The sequence below is a fragment of the Rhipicephalus microplus genome, chromosome X (genome assembly GCF_043290135.1).
Source record: "Rhipicephalus microplus isolate Deutch F79 chromosome X, USDA_Rmic, whole genome shotgun sequence".
NCBI classification, from domain to species: domain Eukaryota; kingdom Metazoa; phylum Arthropoda; class Arachnida; order Ixodida; family Ixodidae; genus Rhipicephalus; species Rhipicephalus microplus.
Genome location: NC_134710.1, coordinates 176,368,089 through 176,391,713, shown reverse-complemented (window position 1 = coordinate 176,391,713; position 23,625 = coordinate 176,368,089). Strand labels below are relative to the sequence as shown.

Sequence of the window (23,625 nt, the reverse complement as noted above, 5' to 3'; positions counted from 1 at the left end):
GCCATCGTTTGGTCAGTACAGAAATTTCGTCCATATCTGCATGGCCGCCATTTCACCATTGTGACCGACCACCACGCTTTATGTTGGCTTTCCACACTCAAGAACTTGTCGGGACGCCTCGGACGCTGGATTCTACGCCTCCAAGAATATGATTTTGAGATCGTGTACAAGTGTGGCAGGAAGCATAGTGACGCCGATGCTCTTTCTCGCTGCCCACTACCAGCGACTCCACTCGGGGTTTCCGCCATCAATTTGCACAACATGCCCTCGGAGTCCACGTCTACGGCGGTTTCCTCTCTCGCCTCTATGGACCAGCTGCCTTCGGACGACCCGCACGATTTTCCTTCTCGACAGTTGGCTGACCCATACTGTCGACGTATTATAGACTACCTCACTGGCATTTCCCGTCCACCTAATGCAAGGCTCCGTCGCCAACTCTCGCAATTTAAGCTGGACAACTCGGTGCTGTACCGCAAGATTTACCATCCTGACGGTCAGCGCTGGGTTCCCGTTCTACCCCAATCGCTTCGGTCCGAAGTCCTCAGGGCACTTCATGACCATCCGACTGCTGGTCACCTTGGTTACCATAAAACCTACGATCGCCTTCGAAGTCGGTTTTATTGGCCAGGCATTACCACTAGTGTAGCTCGGTACGTCGGGTCCTGCACTACCTGCCAATGTAGAAAACTACCAACATCTGCTCCCGCCGGTACACTACAGCCTCTTCCGTGCCCAGCCACACCATTTGAAGTTGTAGGCGTCGATCTTTATGGCCCCCTCCCAGTCAGTGCTGCTGGAAACCGGTGGATAGTAACAGCCATTGACCATTTGACGCGCTACGCCGAGACTGCATCCGTTACTACTGGTTCAGCTTCTGAGATTGCCGATTTCATCCTCCGAGCCATTATACTGCGTCATGGTGCTCCACGTGTGTTGCTCAGTGACCGTGAAAGGGCCTTTCTTTCACAACTAGTGAACGAACTTCTTCAGGCCTCCGGCACAACTCACAAGACTGCCTCTAGTTATCATCCCCAGACTAACGGCCTCACTGAGCGATTCCACCGCACTCTTGCTGACATGATCGCCGCCTATATTCAACCAGACCACAAAAACTGGGACGTTGTTCCACCATTCGTCACTTTCGCCTACAATACAGCTATTCAGCGAACAACCGGCTACTCGCCATTTTACCTAGTTTATGGACGCTCCCCTACTTCTTTCCTGGACGTCTCCTTCTTTACCTGCCAAGCGAATTCATCTCCATCCTCTTCAGAGGAATACGTTTCACGACTCGCACAGTGCCGCCAACGAGCTCGTATAAACACTGAAGCCCGCCAGCAAGACAGAAAGCTAGTTTATGATGAATCGCATCGTGATGTATCCTTCCAACCTAGAGACGAAGTGCTCCTTTTGACGCCTGTTCGTACACCTGGTTTGTGTGACAAATTTCGGCCTCGGTTTATCGGGCCGTACACAGTTTTCGAAGAGACTTCACCAGTGAATTATCGCGTGACGCCACTTGTAGCCCCAGCAGATCGCCGTTATCGAACTACAGAGGTCGTCCACGTCTCCCGTATGAAGCCCTTCATGCGACGTTCTTTGTCCCCTTGACTTGCCGCGGCCAGGCTGGCCGCTTTCACGTGGGGGGAATTGATGTGGGCATTTAGTATACGCATTCTCTTCACCGGTACATTATCATCATTATCATGTGTGGCTCATGCATCCTCATCGTTGTCGCGTAGCATCATCATCTTGGCTCATTCATCGTAGCTGCGGGCTGCCGGTTCCTCGGGCCTAATAAAAGGTAATCCAAACCAAGACTTCATAATATTTACAACTTTCAAATGCATTTTTCTCGGTTTCCATTTTGAGGTAATTCCCTCATCTTGTGCACAATCTTTTTTAGGCATAAAATAGTCCTATCTTGATGAAATTTTGCACAGAGCTTAATCAGTCACTCTAGAATACAAGTATCTACTTTAGGTTGCATTATACATCACAGATTTTTTGTTACACAACTTGATACACTGATAGAGAGATGTAAAATATGCATTTAGTACTTTTAATTTTTTTTAATGTAGCAAATAAATTTTCTGTTTGAGGTACTTTTCTGTATTGTACTGCTCAAGTGCAGCAGAATGAGCCATTTTGCAATTCTGTGTGAAAATTTTTAGTAAGCTTTATTATGTGCACAAAAAACACTATATTTTGATATCAAAGTTGTAGTAACTCCGGAACTACTATAGCTATCAAAAAAATAATTGCAGTTATGAAATCAGCACTGCAAGCTTTACTAACACCTAAAATTTCAAGGAGCTGGGTTATGAAATAAAAAAAAAACCTTTTTCGAGTAGCATCTCCCCTTAATTTTCATTCATGCCAGGTGTTCATGCACTACAGCACTCTCCGTTGGCAGCCAGCTGAGCTGCAGTTGAGACCAGCTAGTAACTGAAACTACTTGGAACTGGGTTCAACTGTTCCTAGTTTAGGGGGCAGACTGGTCGTAGACATTTTTTGTTTATTTCTTTAGTGATCTTGATCAAAGTGCACAGGATTATGCAGTTTTTTCTGCTGAGTTCAATTATTTAATTATTTTTTTTTGTCACTCATCTTATTCATGAGATAACTTTAGTTCACCCTCTATTGTTTAAGGCTGCAATAGAAAAAAATTGCTTAATTAAAAAAGATATTTAAGATATGCTAACATAGACTAATGACTGTAGATTGAAAATATGTGAGATTTTTTTTATTTTTAGGCCTGTATTCGTTATTTTACAGCAAAATAAACTAGCCATTTTCAAAAGCAGTCGAAATTTTGTTACAATTTTGATGAGTAATTAATTGAAAAGGCTTGTGCTCTAAATTCTGCTCTCATACTTGCATTCTACCCGTATACAGGTTTCCATTGCAAAAAGAATGATTGTTATACCTCCCTAGCTGCAGAGATATTGAGGCCTTAATATTGAACAGTCGTAAATTTACTTCTTTGAGAAAAATAGAAAAAACTGAAAACAAACAGCTTCTTCAAAAAGCAACAATCATGGTGTGCATGTTTTGCAATTCTCATAAAGATGGTCATAAATTCGTAGCAGAGCTTCTAACGCAGGTGCTGGCAAATTATGAAGAAACCTTGAAGTCGGTTCCCCATTTTTTTGCTGGTTCTGCATGTTAACAGCACCAAGAATCTGGACATTTAGAATGACATTACAACAAAATTACTACTTCCTGATATGTGAAAATTTCCAGAGAGATAGAAAAATACTTGCAGAAACCAAATATGTCAATTTTAAAAAAGTGAATTTTTTTGTCACTTTTTGGTCTCAAAGACCAGTCTGCCCCCTTAAACCAGTTTTATTCCCAGTTACACATTTTCACCTGGGCTCATAGCTTTACTCTTCGACCTTTCTTTTCATCTTATGTTTGGTTCATGCCTTTCAAAAAATAAGTGAACCCGAGCGAGCCAGTAATATCGCACCACACTTTTGATCATAGCTGAAGCATGTTTTGGACAGCGAATTTTTTGCGTCTCACATATCCCCCTCAGCATTTTTAAGGCCGATTTAGCTTGAAGGCGCGAAGAGCTCAAAAAATGAGTGATATTTTGTTCTGAAGGCTCAGGATGAGGCTATATTCGACTGATACAAAATTCTGTCGTGATACCACTGCTGTTTACACTGGAAGGTTTTTCGGCGCATTTACTTGAGAAACAAGCAGTCTTGTTTGAGTTACCAAAAAAAAGTAACTAAATACCTTACTCATTATGCTAACAAAAGAAACTCTGATTACCACTCTACATTACCTACAAAAAAGATGACATGTTATCGTTACAGAAAGAAAAGTAATGCACGTTAATTCTGCTATTACTCCGAGATCAGAAGTTTGAATCAGTGTGCCCTTGCTGCGGGAGCCAGAATAACAATTTAATACACTTCGAAATTATATTGACATAAAGCCTCTGTTTAAACAACTATTTTAGGTGAATTGCTGATATAACTAGAAAACTTGGCACAAAATGCCAGACCTATAATGAATGCAGTGGCATAGTGTTTACCGTCAGGTTTTATGTAATCGCCCATAACATCGTGGCACATTTGAAATCCATTTCTCATGGTCACAATAAGCAGAAAATGAGATTTCATCAACTCTCTCCAAAAAAAATCATCTCTGATCTCTCAGCAAATGTACAGTGATTCTGGCAGCGTGTATCTACCGGCAGACAAAACGTAAGCACAGGTATTATACAAATGAAGAAATCCCAGAAATATTTAGTCCCCGCAGAAACAATATTTGCAGCATAAATAATTTTTGCCCCTTTAATCTAGGTGCTGCGAAAATCGCCACCGTTTATGCGAAGGCGTTCAAGGCAAGCCTTGCTATACCAAGTATTGAACAACGTTTTCGTGACCTTCAGAAAGCAACAAAAGCAAATTTTATATTGAAAATAGCGCTACCGTATTAATGGGATGACTTCCTGACAACTACAACTTGCAGGTATAAGGCAACAGCTCTATATCTACATGGTAACGATCGAGTACTTTAGGTATTAAATTACTGAAAAAGTAACGTGCAATGGAGTAACGATGTTACTTGTAACGTGTTACTGCAGACACTGAAACCAAGGCAGGTGTTCTCACACTCATCACGATTATCACGAAGCACGTACAAGCTTTTTGCAACATAACCTGCCACGTAATATACACAAGGCGACCATCCCCTGGCCGCTCAGCAGTGTACTATGCATGAGCTATACACTCTTCTGATGCATCATATAGAAGTCTTTCGTTGTATTCCTCGTCATAGTCCGTCTTATGCCGCATTTCTTCTACAGACAGAAGAGACTCCACCGCTACAGCAGTTTCGTTGGCACCCTTGGGGCTTTTTGCCAGGTTGAGCTGAGGCATCAAATGTTGCACTAAGGCACAATGTATCTATGCTGGGTCTTTTTTGTCATTGATATCTGCATGCATTTTAGAGAAACCCAGCGCTAGCACCAATTGACGAAATGCTTGTAAAGCAGCGAACGTCTGTGCAGAAAAAAACAGCGCGCAGCTGACGAAAACTCAGCGAAATGTGCCGCTCACTACCCGCCCCGACTCGCACCGCTGTCCCTAGTGGCATTGGCACGCCGAAAGACCCTTTCCGCCAAGTGAAAAGCGCTGTGCTCATCACACCTCCCGATTCTAGACATCCTAACCTAGCGCAAAAGCATGCAAACACGTGATGATAATAGCATTGCGCTATGCTGAAGCCAAAACTGAATTTCGGCCGAAAATTCTTGGGAGCCCCGTATAGTACGGGACCCAAATTTCATGCCCAAAAGTCTAGAAAAAAAAAAAAAAAAACCCTGGGCAATACGCAGGCTTTTACGGTATGTGCATTTCTTAGCCCTAAATTTTTGTTTCAACCCGTAAGTAGTGTACAGTGATATGCTATTTTGTGAGATGCCATTATGAGTATGACAGCTGCTATCACATAGTCATCAAACAAAATAGTTGACATTATCATCATACAACTCATACTTGCCACTGACTGCCTGCAAGCATATGTGCAATTTATGATTTTTTATGACACTGCAATGTCGTTTTAGTGCTGTACATTTTGCTTACCCCTGTACAAATCAGTATCTGGTTACATAAGTATCTGGTTTATTTACCTTATTTAGCGCATTACAAAGGCTGCTGATACACTTACATAATGGTCTTGCACTTCATAAAGCCCCTGAGTGCCAGAGTTGAATGTTGTACAGTAAAACCACAATATTTTGAATGAAATTTTGCTTGAATTGAAGAATTTCTGCTGTACTATATTTTCAAATACAAATTGGACTGGGTAATAAATAATTTCAAGTGCTCCAGCCCACTTAAATAGAACATTTTGGGTGCTGTGTGGATGCAGCTGATCCTGATTTCACCACAAGCCTGTTGAATTGATGGTCTTCTGCAGCCACTAGGCAATAAATACCATGCCTGGTGACAATGTAGGGGTGTCATCAAATTTTGATGTGAGAATTCAGCTGCAGCTGCTTGATCATAGGTCATAGCTCGCCGGCTGAAAAACATGACCCTTGGAGCTGCGAACTACCAGAAACTGCTAACTAGCATACATATGCGATTGCTTTTCGTAATTCAAAGTTTGAGACTCAAGAGTACTTTATTATAGCAATGAAATTTCTATATGAATGATGTTTTTTTCACGTCTACTGTGAATTGAAAAACCTGTCGAGTTCAAATAATTTTTAAACTACCAGTGACTTCAATTTACACAATGAGGTTGTACTGTATTGTCATTCAAGACACTTGTTACATTCCGAATTGCTGTGTGTCCTGTCTCTCATCTTCAGGTTCATTCGAAGTGTCGGATTCCAGAGTTAAGTAAAAGAGATTAGTAAACTAAGACATTTTAGTTTTGTTGGGGAGTTCACTCTTATGTAATCAAAGGCATCTTAAAAGAACTGGGTTATAGTAGCATACAACTTTAGAAAATGAGGAACCCCCCCCCCCTCTGTTGGCTGAAGCAGGGGAGTGGTTGCTTCTTTGACCAAACAAATAAGCTTGCTCATAGAGATGGTGACACTGTCTGTCAGTGGGACCGTTGACGATGCAGCTTATGATGTCAGTTTATAAAGTTCATTTCTGCGGGCTTGTGTGAGCCTGCCTTTGATGTGGAAATGCCGCTGCCTTCTAAAGTTGTATATCACTACAGGTTGCACAAATGATATATGTTTGAGAGGTCTTCACTGTCCGTTTAGCATATGTACTAGCACAAAAACAACCCAACAGGCATTGGGTATTGGTGTCTTGTGTTTACTAACAAAAAACTGAGCCCTTGCTTTCAGCATCAATGCATTATGAACAAAAATTTACTAGCCATATTATTGACATTTTATGCTGCTACACCAGAGAAATCTTTTCATGTATAGTGCAGGTGGCCTGTGCTGCTTTTTAGTATTAACCCTTTCAGCCCTGAATTTTTTATTTTGGTCCGATACACTTTTTGCGCGCATTTTTCTCGTAGTTAGGACCTCAGAAAACTACAAGCGAAAAATTGAGCCACTGGTACAAGCATTTTCGGATTAATTAACGTGGCATCAAATTAGGTAATTAGGACCCTGTGATTAGAAACCGAAAAAAAGTGGCTTATTTTTTTCTGCAAATTAATTGTGCACACGAAATGGAAGCCAACGTCTTACTTTTCAGCCTAATACTCACTGAAACAGTTTCGGTACGTCGTCCCGAAAATGGCGCTTACCCACCTCAGTTTACGCGCCTCGGCTTCACGGAAGACCTCGGTCACGCTTTTTCTTCTTTCTGGCTGCTACCTCCACAAACATGCCGAAATATTGGTGTCAATTGCAGTGGGGATCATTGAAGAACTATGCCCCCAAGAATGAGCTGTATTGGTTACGTTTCCGAGATGCTAGAAGAAATTTTGTGCGGTGGTGTCAATTGACACCGCCAGGGCCGAAAGGGTTAAGATGTTGATAAATCAATTTTGGGGAATCCCGTAAGCTGGAAAAAAGGTCATGAAAGGCAAATGGATCTATGGCTATTTTCTCATATGTTGAAAAGATAAACTGGTCACAACTACAGAATGAGTTTCCTTGAAATCAATGAGATATGAAATCTGAATCGGTAAAAAAGCTAACTTAACTCATTCATTTTGAACTGCTGTAGCTTAGCAGTAAGGTGATCCAAATACAATAACCTCACGATAAATGAAACTCTGATAAATCATACTTTTGGTTCATTGAAACAAAATAAATTTTTTGTTTGCCCTCTATTTTTTCAATGTATTTAAAAGCCTTTTAGTTCATACTCCATCATTCTGTTAAATAAACTTTTTGAGGTTCTATACCAGAAAATATCTGCTACTTTCCCACTACTATTTGAAAATTTGCATGCCTAATTAGTCTTAACAGTCAAAAAATAAAAAATAAGCACCTTAGGCCTACAAGGAAAAAGGCTTTGCTAGTGAATAAATGTTTTAAATGAAGCACACGCATGGTAAACAGTGATGCTTCTCAACTGGTTTAGAGCTTTGTGCTGAAGGCACATATAGCAAACAGGCTGTTGGCATTTAAAGATTTCTTTAGAAGGTCTGATCAGCAGAAAATGGCCAATAGACTTCTGGACCTTACACCTCTGCTTTCTGTTCATTGGGTGCAGTTAAAGTTTGAAACTCCTTAAGAAATTTTTAAGTGTGATGAAATCAATGTGTCACCCTGCCCACAGTCATACATTTCAGAGCTTTTGATAATTAAAACAAAATTCAAATGTACCTTTGAGTTTGAATTAACGAGAGTTCACTATAGATGCAAATTAGCAGTCTGTTAGCTAAAACCTGAAATAGTACTATCCTCCCATGTGATGTGCACCTCTTGATGCCAGTATAGTGTTCTCTGTGTCGTTAGGGAGCAGGTGCCATATGTTTTGCATTACTTCATTTGCTCCTCTTTGGTAGGACTATTAGATAGCCCTATTCTTAAATACACACTGATTAAAGTGCATTTAGTTTTTAGGTCTCCAGTGAGCCAGTGTGATAGTTTCTTAGATTTTTTTCATTTTCTTAACTACTAAAAACAACCATAAAAAAAGCACTGGAGGAAAATATTTTGATCGGACCAGTAAACAGCCTTTGATATTTTTTTCACGCTTTCTAAACAAGCTCGCTAATTCGTGCAGAAGGCCGTTGTGATTAGATTTTGTGAATGTCACATTCCTGCGGGCAATGTAGATGCATAATTTCAAAAAACGATTCCCGCATGCCCTCTCCTTTGCTTGACCAGTCTTTTGTGCGCCACTGTAGTTACCTAGTTTTACTCATTATTAACACTACGAACTACCAACTTCAGCAATGGGTCCTTTCGGGTACGAAATGGCACCTTGGTCCTGCAGTGATGTTGTTTTGGCCAAATAGTCTGCATTGTCACTTTCCTCTACTGCCCTGTGCCGTTTTGATAGAGCCCCGAGACTACCTAGACAAATGGCATCACCAAAACAAAAGCCTCTAAGATTAAGAGGAAACCCACGAATTTATCTCTAGGGCAAAGGCACATGCGTTGTGGCATATTTGTTTACCTTGCCAGTGCGTAGCTCCTGTCACACCAGGTTTTCACGCCTTGCCGTTCTGATAAAAAAGACGGAGAGGAAGCCTTGCTCAGTTGTTAGCTGCGCGCCATTGACGAATCACAGACATTGTGTTACATTGCCAAAGTGAATGTAGTACGCATACCCCTCTCTGCTGCCAAGAAGGGTGGGATGGGCGAGCAAGAAACTGAAACTAGCTGAAGCGGGTTGTTTCATTATTACAGCACTTATTTGCAAAATTAATGCTGCAGCATGCTCACATTGTACAAATGAGCATTTCTTTCTTTTTCACAGATATTGGACCGCAAGATTGTTTAGTGGCCGTTGACATAACTGCTAGTAGTGCTCCTGCGAGACTGAGAAAGCGGTTGTTCTGAAAAAAGAATATAAGTCAATCAACACACCGAGCGTTTACCAAACTTATTATTGTGTTGGATGTTGTGCAAAAGTGAGAGGAGTGGAGAAGTCTTTGAAGTACTCTTTACATCTTGTAGTTGGAATTGCATTATACAGTGAAGTCCACTTATAACGATGTCCAGGAAACCTGGAAATATGGTCGTTATATCTGGACTGCCGTAAAAAATCGTCGCCGGACGTATACCTTTCGTAGCTCCGGGCTCGAATTCGCTTTTTTCACCAATGAACAGATGATGTAGATTAAAGGCTTTAAAAAAAAACAACTTTATTTTATACTTCGAAGAGCGTTTATGACTTCGGCACAATGAAGAAGTCTGATACTCGCAGTTGCTTCTGCGGAAGCTTCAGCTTAACAAGCGCGGTTCGCATACCTTCAAGCTGTTGCGAATGCTCTGGCTGCATTCCTCAGGCACGCATGAAGTCTACTAGCGCGTTAATCGGCACCAGTTCACTTTGCGTGGTTATCGACAAGGCCGGAGAAGCGCTGTTCACCCACCTTTATATCCGATATATTGTTATATGTGGTATCATTATAAGTGGATTGCACTGTAAAACATGGCTCAAAGAGGTTTGTGAATAAGCTAAAATACCTCAGAACAAACTGCCTCTTGGCCATGTACCTGGGTAGAGGAAAATTACACCATTGAACAAAAGTGTGCTGTGTTTTTCTTGTGCTTGTTAGTGAAAATACCTTGTCTTGTCATTCACTGTTACTTATGTCGGCTGCTGACTGTTTGTAGACAAGTCACTCAGTTGTACACACTTACACACATCTTTGAAGTCCTCCTCGACTCGTTTGCCAATAGAATGCAGCATTGTGCTTAAATGTAGTAGTCATTGCTCTTTCATGAATGACATCTTGCAGTGGTTCTCCACTCATGATTTTCAAGGTCAGATATTTCTAAAATTTATTTTAGAATTGTAATGTGTAGCACTTTCTGTCAAGCAGCGTCCTACCACAAAAGGCACTAAGATTAGGCATGTAGGCTTGTTTTTCTTCTTTTATATATGGCATGTGTTCTTGTATCTCTTTTTTCGTTTTCATGCATGCAACATCATTATACCTAATAGTTATACGACCTTGCTGTTAGCTGTTGGAGGAGCGCTGTGCCAGAGCAAATGGTTGCAGAAATTTTACAATGCTTTCTTTGATGAGCCTGTATCATGTGACTGCTGCTTGTGATCTTAAAACCTACACACAAGGTAGGATTAAGCAGCAATTCTTAGTCTTGGAGAAAAGCTGTCGGAACTGCACTGGCAACAGTTACTTCATGTGGTGTCTGCCCATTGTATTTCTCTTTTCAAATGCATTCTGTTACACACTGTCAACTTTTGCGTGACACACCAGATTGTACAAGCTGTGATGCCAGTAATGCATCTGCTGCTGTCGTTAAGAAAGCACAGATTACAGACAGCAAGCTTTCTTACGTTGATCTTGGATTTTTAGGTAGACCTTGCCAATCGAGATTTGGACCGTTTTCCCTTGTCTGCTCAACTGTCTGGATGGGAAGCCATTGTCGGTCCTGGTGATGTCCTCTACCTTCCTATGTACTGGTGGCACCAGGTAGAGTCAGCGCCTCACAATGGCTACACAGTCTCGATCAACTTCTGGTACAAGGTAATTAAATCAAGTTTGCTTTTCTGACTGCTGGTCAAAGCCAGCTACATTTGATTATTGTTAGCACATAAATTGTTATTAGTGGTTTGCTTGGAAAAAAAAAGCTAGGAAAGAAGACTCCTGAACAGTGTGTATACCAAGAAATGTAGTGCATTCTATCTAAGTAATTATTTGATCAATCCCTTTTGCTTGCTTTAGCGATAACACATCTTTCTTCAGCACATTTTGTGCACATTTCATCTATGGACATTTTGTAATGTGTTTCATCAATATTTAAAAAGACTAAATCATACAAAACCCTTATGGGTTTATTAAAGAGGCTGATAGCTTGTGATTTGGCACTCTTGTCACTTAATTTATTAAGGTCTATATCTAGCACTGGCTGAAATTGCCTCAGGAGTGTAATTCAGGGAGGAAAACATCTTGGCTGCTTTAGTATTGGTATGATCTATGGCAGCCATTTTATCAGTCATTGAATAATAATTGAAGCACATTTTTTTCAAAGCAATATCGAATATTATAAACGAGCAGATCTCTGTTGGTGCATTGAACACAGTCTACACCGCCGTAACCGATGGATAATTATGTTGGGTACTGGGCAGTTACCCATCAGTTTCATGCCTATTTTCAGCCTAAGCTTGCTGAGAGTGGGGGTGGCAACAACGCTCCTTTAGTAGTTATTCTAGTGTCCATAAATAGTAAACCTACAGTTATGTTTGCAGGAAGGAAGAAAATGTCCATCATGGAAGCGAAGGCACAGAGCAGTGTGCACTGCAGCTAATCAAAGCACCATGCTTTTCTCGTTGCAATACATTAATTTCTCTAGAACCGATTTATTGAAGAGGCTTCGTTGGGGTAGTGGTGAACTAATACTGCGGCAGCACCACAGAAACAGGGAGAGCATTTTTAACGTTCTAGATAAAACTTTCTTCAACCTGCATTTGTATGAAGAAAAATGGTAACACGTAATTTACTTTGCTTCCCACAATTACATCAGTCTTCTTTCTTATCTTAGTGAACGCAACTGAAAATGCGTAACCCCACTAATGGCTCATATCCGTTCACTACAACTAGGCTGTTTGTGCTGGCAACTATTGCTCCTTTGGCATTTCTCCGCATGACTGTAATCATCACAGTACTGTGCCAACCGGCTGAGCCGATGTTGAGCAGTCACTGTTCTAGACAGTGTTCAAGAATATTTTAACCCCTTATGCAGCTATTGAGCATATTTACATACAGTATTACCAAATAATGTTTTTGTAGCTCAGGCTAGATCCTCATTAAATATAAAATTTGTGAGGCTAGTAGCCCAGCAGCCGAACACTGTACCACATGTACCAGGGAGTTAGGACCCTTGCCAAGCCGCTTGTGCGGCTTTTAGTCCCGTCCCCTCCTTTTTGACAAAGGAAATAACGACGAACTTCAACTTCAACACTGAGCACAAGTGCATTTCATCTATGTTGTAGTTTGTAAGATGCAGAAGAGCACTTGGCCTGCATAAAGAGAAACAAACATGTACCAGCTGGGTTGAAAAACGTACTCGTTGCACACTGTGAGTACGAAACAGTGCAGTGCCGTGGCATGTTGTTTTCATAAGTGCATTACGGAAACAACATGCCACGAGCTTGAAATAATCTGTGAACGTGCTTAACATGGCCACTATTAAATGCCATTTAATGAACAGCCATGATCATCTTTCATGGGTAAGTGAAGTGCTGGACCAGGCAGACCAGGCAGCTCTCTTCCTGAAGAAGTTCGAAATTGATTTCTGTGGATATGTTTGCAGCTACCCTCACCAGAATGAATTCAAAGGGCTCATCATGTGTGGCCACTATGGTTGCGGGTTTTGACAATTACTCTCTACTGCTGCTGCCATATGAATTACTTGCTGTTTACCCACTCCCAGTGCATGGATACCTTTGTTAAATATAAAATGCCGTACAGATGTTTCTTCTCTAAATAAATTGTGTTTTTGGGGTGAAGTGTAGGCTTGTGCGAATAATGAATTTTAGGTTCGAAGCAAGTAGGGATTTTGGTCAAATAATTTCGAATTGTAATTGTATTGTATACATATTGCATATTATAAAGGAAAAGTGGCATACTTGTCATGACCTAAATAACCTGCACAATATTTTTTTTTTTAATTGAGAAAAGACCTGTGTTGGTTGGTTGGTTGCTTGGTTGGTTGTGAAACTTTATTGTGGTCCAGCAAGGCGCACGTCAGCGCGCAGCGGGCAACTCCCACGTCAGGACCATTAGGCCAAGCCTATCGGCCGCTCTGCGGGCCTGATGGACGGGCCAAAGTTGGTCGGCCAGGAGAGAGCTGCGTAGGGCCACCTCCCACCTGACCAATGTAGTGTCGGGGTTAGTGTACATTGCCTTGCACTCCCAAAGCTTGTGCACCAGTGTGGATACATCCCCACATGCGGGACAAGCGTCATTGGGGAACACGTCAGGATAAATAGCATGAAGGGATCTCAGGTTAGGGTACGTGTCGGTCTGCAGTAGTCTGAGCGTAAGGGCCTGTGGCCTACTAAGTTTTGGATGAGGGAGTGGATATAGTCTTCGCACGAGGTGAAAATGTTTTGTTATTTCGTTGTACGTGGCAGGCGCGTATGTGTTTTCCGCAACCCCGTTGGCCCCGAATCGTTGCTTGGAACTGGCACGGTCAGTTAGCGCACGCGCAGCCTTGTGGGCAGAGTCGTTGAGGTTGAGGAGAGCGCCTTGGACCTGTCAAACATGTGCAGGAAACCAGATCAGTATGTGGTGCTTGATACCGTTGCGGCCACCACTCTGGGGCACACGCAGGGCTTTCTTAAAGATTACGCCGCGCTCGAAAGCACGAATAGCTGACCTAGAGTCACTATAGATGACCTCCCTTTCACCTTCCAGGGTGACGAGGGCGATGACCCCTTGCTCGGCAATCGTCGCATCGTCAGTGGGAACCGATGTGCTGTTGGTGATTTGCTGTTTGGAGTCGACAACGACTGCGGACGAGGCATGGCTCCCACGGTACGCTGCCGCGTCAACAAAGCGGACGCCACGCTCATCACTATGAATCTGCTTTCAAAAAGTGGCAGCTATAGCCCGTCGCCTACCACGATTGTGCTCGGGATGGACATTTCTCGGTATCGATGCCACAGTGATGAGGTCGCTTCTCGTCCACTTCAGCCGGAGAGTGACCGAGCTCTCGGAGTATATGTCTGCCGGTCTGGGAGCTCGAAAGACACACGAGCTGGGCCCACTCCTGCGCTTCGGCAATCTCCTCCAACGTATTGTGTGTTCCGAGCTGGAGCAGGTGCTCGGTGCGCGTCCTGATCGGGATACCGAGGGCCCGCTTAGTAATCGTTCTAAGCAAGACGATCTTGTCACGCTCGGCACGCTGCCAATTGTGCGTGGCCGCGACATATGAAAAGTGGCAGAGCACAAAGGCATTGACCAGGCGGATTAGGTTGTCTTCCTTGAGGCCTTGGTAGCAGTTGGCCACCCGCCGAACCAGCCGAACCGCGTTATCTGTCTTGGCGGCGAGCATGAGTATAGTCTTGCCGTTGGAACCATTGGACTCGATGGTCATGCCGAGGACCCAAATGGAGTCCACTCTGGGTATTGCACAGCCATCTCCGGTGTAGAGCTTGATGAGATCGGCTGCCAGTTTTTGGGCTTGAGCCCTTGCCTAGTGGGTTGGTAGAGGAGTAGCTCGGACTTGTTTGGGGAACACCTCAGGCCTGTGGGACAGAGGTAATCTTCTGTGGTGTCTATTGCCTCCAGCAGGAAGTGCTCGATCGCTGCCACCTGTGCACCAAATGGTAATATTGTCCGCGTAAATTGTGTGATTAATGCCTTCGATGCATGAGAGCCTCTTGGACGACCCGACCATGAGAAGGTTGAACAGGGTGGGCGATATCACTGACCCTTGTGGCGTGCCACGCGAGCCCAGCTTGATCTCCTCGCAGATCAAGTTGGGCTCGTGCGGCACGCCACAAGGATCAGTGATATCGCCGTAGGAAAGCCACCCTTCCACTGTGAGGGTGGCTCTCCTACGGGTCAAGATTTGACATATTCGTAGAATCTGACTCCGAGGCCGAGCTCGGCAATCAACTGCAACACGAAAGAGTGAGTAACACTGTCGAAGGCTTTCTGTAAGTCGAGGCCGAGAATGGCCGGCATGTCTCGAGTGTTGCAGTCGATGACTTGGTGCTTAAGCAGCTTCATAGCGTCTTGCGTCGAAAGCTTGGCCCGAAAACCAATCATGGTGTGCGGGTAGAGCCCATTGTCTTTCAGGTACCGAGTCAACCTATTGAGTACCACATGCTCGACTACCTTTTTTACGCAGGATGGGAGCGAAATGGGGCGCATGTTGTCCAAGTTGGGTGGCCTCCCCGGCTTGGGAATGAGCATGGTGCGTGTGACCTTCCACGGGTCAAGGACCTCGCCACTCTTTCATGCCTCGTTGATGACTTTGGTGAAGTAGTCGATTGACCGGTCGTCCAGGTTGCACAGGGTCTTATTAGATATGCCGTCGGGGCCCGCCGCAGACCTTTCATTGAGCCTGTGGAGCGCCTGCCGAACCTCTTCGTGGCATATCTTGGCGTCCAGTTCAGTGTTGGCCGGTCCCGAGTACTCGGGGTACGCGGGGTTCGAGTCGATAGAGAGGTACTTTTGCACCAGCTGCTTCAAAACCTCCTCTTTTGAAGAGGACTGCTTGGCTTCGTGCATGGCTCGCGCTAGTACGTTCTGCTGGTTAGTTTTGGTGTTAGTCTCGCTGAGCAGGTGCTTGAGCAGGTTCCATGTCTTGCCATTACGCATCTGGCCGTCAACTGAGTTGCACACCTCGTCCCACTGCTGCTTGGAGAGGACGCGGCAGTGCTCCTCGATGGTCTTGTTTAGGTGGGAGATTTTCTTGCGCAACCTGCAATCCAGGCGCTGGCCTTTCTAGCGGGCGAGAAGCGACTGCTTGGCCTCAAGCAGGTGGGCAAGGCGGCTGTCCATTTTTTCAGCCGGAAGATCAGTACTAATATTCTTCGTGCTACTTATGACGTTGTCTCTGAGCTCACTAATCTACTGCTCGAGGCTTGGCCTGGTTGAGGTAGGGATCGGTCGTTGCGGACTTTACGAAACTGGTCCCAGTTTGTCCAAGAAAACTCCTGTGCCCTCTTTTGGACCACTAAGAACTGCGTCACCAGGACGTAATGGTCCCTACCTAAGTCAATGTTCGAGTTGGCCCACTTTACATCAGGGAGATTCTTGGCGAAGGTCAAGTCGGGAGTCGAGTCTCTGCAGGATGAGGTGCCCAACCGAGTAGGAAAGGCCTTGTCGGTGATTAGAGTCAGGTCTATGTCAGTCGCGTTCTGCCACAGTTCCGCGCCCTTGCTGGTATTGTACGGGTAGCCGCAAGTGTGGTGCAGAGCATTAAAATCGCCCGCCACAACCAGGGGGTTGGGATCCGCCAGGTTGACGGCCTTCTTTATGAGGGCCCTGAAGCGCTGTCGTTGGTCCTTAGGGCTACACTCTAAAAAAAATATCGAGTAAAAAGGGTGTCCCACAACAGTAATCGTCATCAGGCTTGCATGCGCTTCCTTTCTTGAAAACTCGGCGCTGGCCACTTTCCTATCCAGAATGCAATGTAACCCTGATAATGGGCATGCCAATCGTGACCGGAATGTACCGGGGGTGGGGCAATAGCGCAAGGATGGAACGCAATATAGATGACGATTATTGTTGTGGGACAAAAAGACACCCTTTTTACTCGTTCTTTTTTTAGAGTGTACTGTGCACGTTGAGAAAAAAGATGCTGCTTCGGTCCGAGCTGCGCGGCAGAATCTCGGTCATGACATATTCGGCGCTGCTAGTGGCCATTTTGAGGTCGTGAGAGATGTGTGTGAGCTTGTTACTGATTAAGGTGCAGACGCCCCGGCCATCAGAATAACGCAAGACGGACTGGTAACCAGTCAGTGTGACGTTTGGGGTTAATGTTTCTTGAAGCAGAATGACGAGGGGTTTTGAGGGGTTTTTCGCTAGAGCATCAAATGTACTGCTGCAAGGACGCCTTTTTACCGGGGAAGCCCCTGCAGTTCCGTTGCCAAATGCGTAACGTCTCACTTGGCTTGGCCATCTTGGTGCTTTTGTGGGCTGGCGCTGCCCTCAGATTGGCTAAGAATAGCGTAGACGATGGGGCCCGTAGCGCCGGGCTGGGGTTGTACGACTGTGGTTGAGGTCAGAGCGGGTTTCACTACGCTTTCAAGAAAAGACTCTACCTTGGATACTCGGTCGTTTTTGCACGGCCAGGGTGATCTGCAGTTGGGCGAAATTTTCCTCGAGCTTATTGATGCTTTCACTGAGCGCTGAAAGCGTGTCTCGAAGCTCAGACCTGACTCGAATCGCTACACCTTCCTGTTCGTAGGCGACAGCCCTCTTCATGAGAGCGCTTTGACCCTCACTGCTGCTGTTGCCGTCTTGAGTGCTGTGCACCTCCATGGGTAGAGGCATTGTTTCGGCGACGCAGGCGGCGGTGGGTTGTGGTCGTGGGTTCCTCGCGTTCCTAATCTGGGCAATTTTGGACATAAGCCTGTTTATAGTTTCTCTCATCGCAGCGTTCTCGCGTTTCAGCTGGGAAATCTCGCACGTGTTCTCTGCGTGCTCTGGGAGTGACCCCGACAGTACTTCAGCTGACCCTCCTCGTACCGTGTCGGCCCAGGTTATAGAGCCTGACTTCTTGCTTCTCGCTGACACCCCGCTAGGCTGCTGTTGATGCCCGGTAGACCTGGATCGAGACCTGGAGTGGCTCCCAGACTTGTAGCGCCGCGCTCCTCCTCGTGACCGGGAGCGGCTCCTGGACTGGGAACAGCCCCTGGAATGGGACCGAGAAGGTCGCCTGGAACGGCCCCCGGAACCGCGTGACTGCTGGAAGTCCTGCCCATCCATGAAGGGTGATGGTGGTGCCGCGGCTTGGCCTTGGTTGGTGGCGCGAGATTTTTCCCAGTGCCTTCGTCGCACAAAATACGGGATCTGGAATCTTCACCTACAGTCCTTGTCAGCCGTGAGGTGTTGCCCACCGCACAGCTTGCACTTGGAGGTACACTTGTCTTAAGCGTCAAGATTTGAAGCCCCACAGCCACGACATACGACGTCGCCTGGGCTGGGACACACATCAGCATGGTGACCGAGCCGACCACAAGCGTACATTAAGCGAACATTGCACAAGGGTGGGGCCGTAGCGTACAAAGTTTGGGACTCTATGACCGTCGAAGGGGACGATTACCGTACCGGTGCTGCCTATGCGCGTGGCTGCCAGGGCGAGCGGATTTCTTTCATTTACGATTTTGTTGTCAATATCATTCGGGCCGTCGACGAGTGGAATACCTCGGATCACGCCCTTGCACGTGGAACGAGGAGTGGCCTCGTAGGCACTGAGCTCGTATGTTCGGCCCATGACAACGATCTGCCGAACTTTGACGTAGTGGTTGACAGTTTCCCTTCTAGGTGTGCTGACAACCATAATATTCTGCTGCACGTTGGGGCATAGCGTGTCGCCTCGCAAATCTTCGGTGCAGATGCTTGTGGCCGCCAGGATTGCATCAGCCACCACGGTGCAGCCGGTCTTGACAATATTGAGGCCCCCGCAGGGCTGAATCACGATCTTGGTATCCTCCCTGGGGAGCTGGGGCATCCGGCCAGCGCGGATGATCCTAGCCTTGATGTTATTGCCACTGTTGTGGCCTCGCAGGGCCTCGGCCGTTGTCGACTTCGTCTCGTTGAGAGTAGCACCATTAGTATAAGCGCCTGCCGAGCGTGCACCAGCTCTTCTGGCGCCTGCAGAATGCCAACCGCGCTCTTCTGTCACCTCTACGGGGCTTATGTCCTCCGCCACCACCTGATATTCCATTTTTCTGGAAATAAGCCCTGAGAAGAGCAAAAAGGCACCCGGCAACGGCGACGCGGCTGACGTCGCGCCGGCGTGGGCTTAGCTCGTTAGGCTTACCCCAAGCGGCGGCCGGGTCCGAAGAAAAAAAATGTTCCAAAACGTGAAAGTAGTCTACTCACGCAGCAAGTTTTGGCATCAAATTAGTCCTGGCACTGTCACTGATGCGACACAGACGCGCACTCGAAACATTCACTTGAAGATCATTTGTAGGAAGCAGGAGCCGCCCGAAGGTCGTATGAACAACACAGACGCCGCGCCGCAAAGGCCTGTGTAAATGCCATTTTTTTTGGATCAAAGGAAGTGGAAACAAGGTTAAAATAGTAGGAGGATGTGGCTTTCGGTATAATGCAAATGATAACCTGTAAAATATGTACATTTTAAAATTTGCTATTTGTACTTAAAGCATATGTCAGTATAACGAGCTTTTAAACCTAAAAAATGAATTGATGTGAGGGTAATGTCTTCATTTGACCTTGAAGTGGTGCTTCGTGCCAGTGCAGTTTTCCTCTCGATATGTGTTTTCACGGCTTAGCACTACTTCTGTAAAAGGTGAAATCACCTTTTACAGAAAGTTATCTTCAAATTTATATACACTTGGATAGGTGCTTTCACAGCTTAACACTTTTATATTACAGTGAAACCGTTCTAATGGGGGTCACTGGCAGATCAGTGTACAGTCGAGCCCACATATAACAGCCCCACTTAAAATGAACTTTCGCTTAAAACGAACAATATCCACGTGACCGTGAAAATATACATTGGTTAAATGGCACAAAATCGCACTTACAACGAACGTTTCCGAGCGCCGCTGATCAGTTACAGCGAACGGAGTCGGCAGTGTGCCGACTTCCCGGGAAACCAATTTCGACCACGGATCAGGCATTAGTGAGGTGCCCATACATTCTTATTGTTAAACGCCGACCCTGCCTCCGCGACCCTCTAGTTACCGCTCTCCCCAACCCATGGAAAAAGGAAAGCTGTTTCCTTCCTCCACGCCCCAACTGCTTTTTGTTACGCACCCCTCCGTCCTTTTTGTCCCCGGTACTCTAAGCAGCCCGCATCGCCAGACGAGGCCCGTGTTTTCACACTGCCACCGATATTTCGAAGACCGGTCGGCCATCTACCCTGTTTTTGATCGCTGGTACTGTCGTTGGCGTAGCCGGCCTGGAGTGACCAGACCATTTGCCAACATCGTCGGCCACCGACTGTATCCGATAGTCTGCTTCTAGTGCACATGCGTACGCTACTCCACCGACTTTGATAATTTGCAATTTGTTTCGTGTTTAGGACTTGTTCTCGCTCACTTCGCACTCAGCTCAGCATGCCTTCCGCGCACGTGCGGAAGTGTAAATACGGCTGTTATTTGCGCGGAACGAATCCCGAAATATCGAAGTTCGTGAGGCCACAGAAACTCGCCGGCGCAACAATACGATTTTTTGACCACGGTTGCCGATTCTTCGAACACCGCCGCGCGCACCGATCCAGGCCGCCATGCTTTCACTTCTGCGCACGCAGGCACGCTTTCCAAGTTTTTCTACATGGGAGTTTCGTGGACCTTTCAAGCAAGCTACCCAACCTGCCTCCTTCCCGGGAGTGTGTTTTGGTTTTCAAGGGCACCCTCCCGCCGCATCATCCCCCCTCTTTATCGCAACTTTTTGTCCTTCTCTCGCAGGTCTGCTCTCCTCTCTCGATCATAACCCCTTTGCCCGTCTCCACGGCTTTGTGACACTCGCCACGCTGGCTCGAATTAGTTTTGTTTTCTGACTGTAAACGGGCCCAGAACTGTTCCACGCATTCTGGCATGTGTGTCGTGTGTGCGCGTCTTGCTCGCTCTTGGTGTGCGTGTGTGGTCATAATGGCCGACGGGAGGACTAGCACGCTTTTTCCTGCCGCTCAACAAAACAACGAAAGTGTGACCGCTTGGCTTGACCGTAATCCCCGTTAGGTGCTGCGTTGCGGAGCGCTTGCTCATAGCTGTTGACTACCTGGCAGCCAACTTGCCGCTTCGGGCGTCCCGGTATTCAGCTGTGGAGATGGTGAATATTTCGTGGGCGGCGGTGATGGCTACATGCGCGCGAAACTGTTTTGGCGACGCCGACTTCGTCGACGTCGGGCCCGATGCAGAGCATGAAGCTTCCAAACTGAGGTGGCGATTTGTGGCAGTGCGTCGTCGACTTTGACATGGGAGAGTGGGTGGGACATCTGTTGCAATGGTTTAATTACTGCCTATGATGATGCCGACACTGCGGAACCGTGCACGGATTGGGGCATTGTGAATGAAGTACGTGGCAAGAGCGATTTGGAGGAATCGGATTGCGAGACCGACGAAACTTTGCAGCCAGTGTCTCATGCAGCTTATGCCACGGGCCTCGGCGAACGAGCACCCTGCCGTTTTAAATGAACTCGAGATCGCCCTTATCGCTTCTACTCTTTTAAACACGTGCATCAAGGACTTTTTGGGGCAAAGAGTTTGTGTTTTTTCTCGCAACTTTTTTTGAAAGCTGTGTTTCATTTACTACGAACTTTGGGATACAGCAAACGGATGCCGCGTCACGCTCAGGGTCATTATAAGCGGGCTCGACTGTACATCTATTCGCTCAATTTGAGTACTTCGAAATTTTCAATCATTCAAATTTGATTCGAAGCATTTGAATACCCAAGCCCAGTAAAGTGGCAACGGGTCATATTTGTTTCGACTGCTTTGTGTCATCTATGAATATGAGTAAATGACGGTTTTTACCTTTCATGAAGCTCCATCCACTTTGCAAGCTTCCACAGCTTTTCGTATTCAGCATCCTGCTTCAAGTTGTCGATTAATTCAAGATGGTGATCAAAAATTTATATAGGATGTGGACTCCGCTGCTAGTGCGAGTATCTGCCCTGTTAGTGTAGGGTGCTTCTAATCTTGTGGGCAACTGTGTATGTTGCTAATATCGAAGGCTGGAAAATTAGTTTGGTGGTTATGTTCCCATACAAAGCAGCAATGTAGCTTTTTTGAAAATTTCACATCCCACAAACTTTTGTTTGAGGGTGCACAGGTCTTCTGGATTAAACATGACATTAATTTTCTTTACTATAATGACTGCCATGTACACACATCTACTCAAGATAGCTTCATCATGTCATTGAAAACCTGGCTTGTTTAGTCATGTTGGTTATGATGATTGTGTTTCAGTCACTAAGCTGATATGACATGAATGAAAGACACTGGAAATGCTTTACTTATCCCTAATTTTTTGCATTTCAATGGGCAAGAACTTTGTTGTGGGGGTGCTAATACCCCCTGTAAAGTCATTCGCACCTCTTGGTGCACATGTGTCTCGGGAATAGGTCATTTTTAGGTTTAACAATCATGGAGCGTAAGTGGCACAGTGCGTGCGTGAGTTCATCATCATCATCATCATGGTTAGTGCGATAGCGCTTGCAGAGCCACTTGGTGGCAAGGCTAGGTGGCCGCACAAAAAACATTGAAGACCCTCTTTGGTGCGTGGCGGCTGGTGCCGTGTTGCCAGGTTTGGTTATATAAGGCCAAAGTGGGCTGCAGTAAACAATTTTTGTACTTACCTACGAAGCAGAAACCAGGTGGATTAAAAAAGGGTTCAGCTTAAATTGAGGATGACGCAGCAAGCAATGGAAAGAAAAATGGTAGGTGTAACTTTAAGAGACAAGAAGAGAGCAGAGTGGATTAGAGAACAAACAGGGGTTAAGGATATCATAGTTGAAATGAAGATAAAGAAGTTGACATGGGCCGGGCACGTAGCACGTAAGCAAGAAAACTGCTGGCTATTAAGGGTAACTGTCTGGATTTCAAGAAAAGGCAAGCGGGTAAGGGGGAGACAGAAAGTTAAATGGGCAAATAAGATTAAGCAGCAAGCGCAGGACCAAGTTGACTGGAGGAACGTGGGAGAGGCCTTTGTCCTGCAGTGAGCATGATGATGATGAAATATTTTTTTGCCGTCGACTAGGGCAAGTTGTCGATGGCACTGTATTTGAACTACTGCAAATCGATGACTTGGCTTTCTTTGGGCTATAAGTTGTGCCGTCATGATCAATGCTGCAATGGTGACTCTCGTCGAGCAAAAAACAAATATTGAAAGGTTGTAGTGTACACGCATCCCGAAGGAGTACAGCCACTAGCGTGGGTCCGGTATTAGCGAGCCGCAGGGTACGCGTTAACCGTCGCCATGGCGAGAACACGATACTGCTCAAGGTCGCAACACTTTATTGTCTGTGGCAACACCAAACGCAGTACAGCCCGTTGCAAAGGTGTGGCGGGAAAGCAAATAGGCTTATCTACGCCCCGGACATAAAAGTACTACACAGGGTGCCACGAGCACGTCTCCATGGTAAAGGTGATCCACGGAGACACCGGGACCAAGGCCCGATTGCTCGAGCGAGGGCAAAGGCACTCGTGTTGGCTTCAGAAGGAGACGGGTCGGCGTAGCTAGGCCACGCACTAGGACACCGTACCACCCTTCGGCCGAGCATATGCAGTGGGGCCACAAAAGGTGAGCGTTCGCCTCGAGCTCGAGGCGCTGTCAGCGAAGTTCGACGAGCCCCGAGCGACGGGAGTCGACGGACGG

At 45.9% G+C, this 23,625-nt stretch overlaps 1 protein-coding gene across 3 annotated transcripts in view; it reads left to right on the top strand.

Annotated features, from left to right (window-relative positions):
- Positions 1-23,625, top strand: part of LOC119177212 (hypoxia-inducible factor 1-alpha inhibitor) — a 78,471-nt gene that overhangs the window by 32,730 nt on the left and 22,116 nt on the right. For 2 of the 3 annotated variants that reach the window (XM_037428627.2, XM_037428629.2), the window contains exons 5-6: positions 10,951-11,121; positions 14,014-14,133. In XM_037428627.2, coding sequence (XP_037284524.2) covers positions 10,951-11,121; positions 14,014-14,133 — 291 coding nt within the window. The remainder of the gene's footprint in view (positions 1-10,950; positions 11,122-14,013; positions 14,134-23,625) is intronic. The other variant, XM_037428628.2, reaches the window with a different exon arrangement.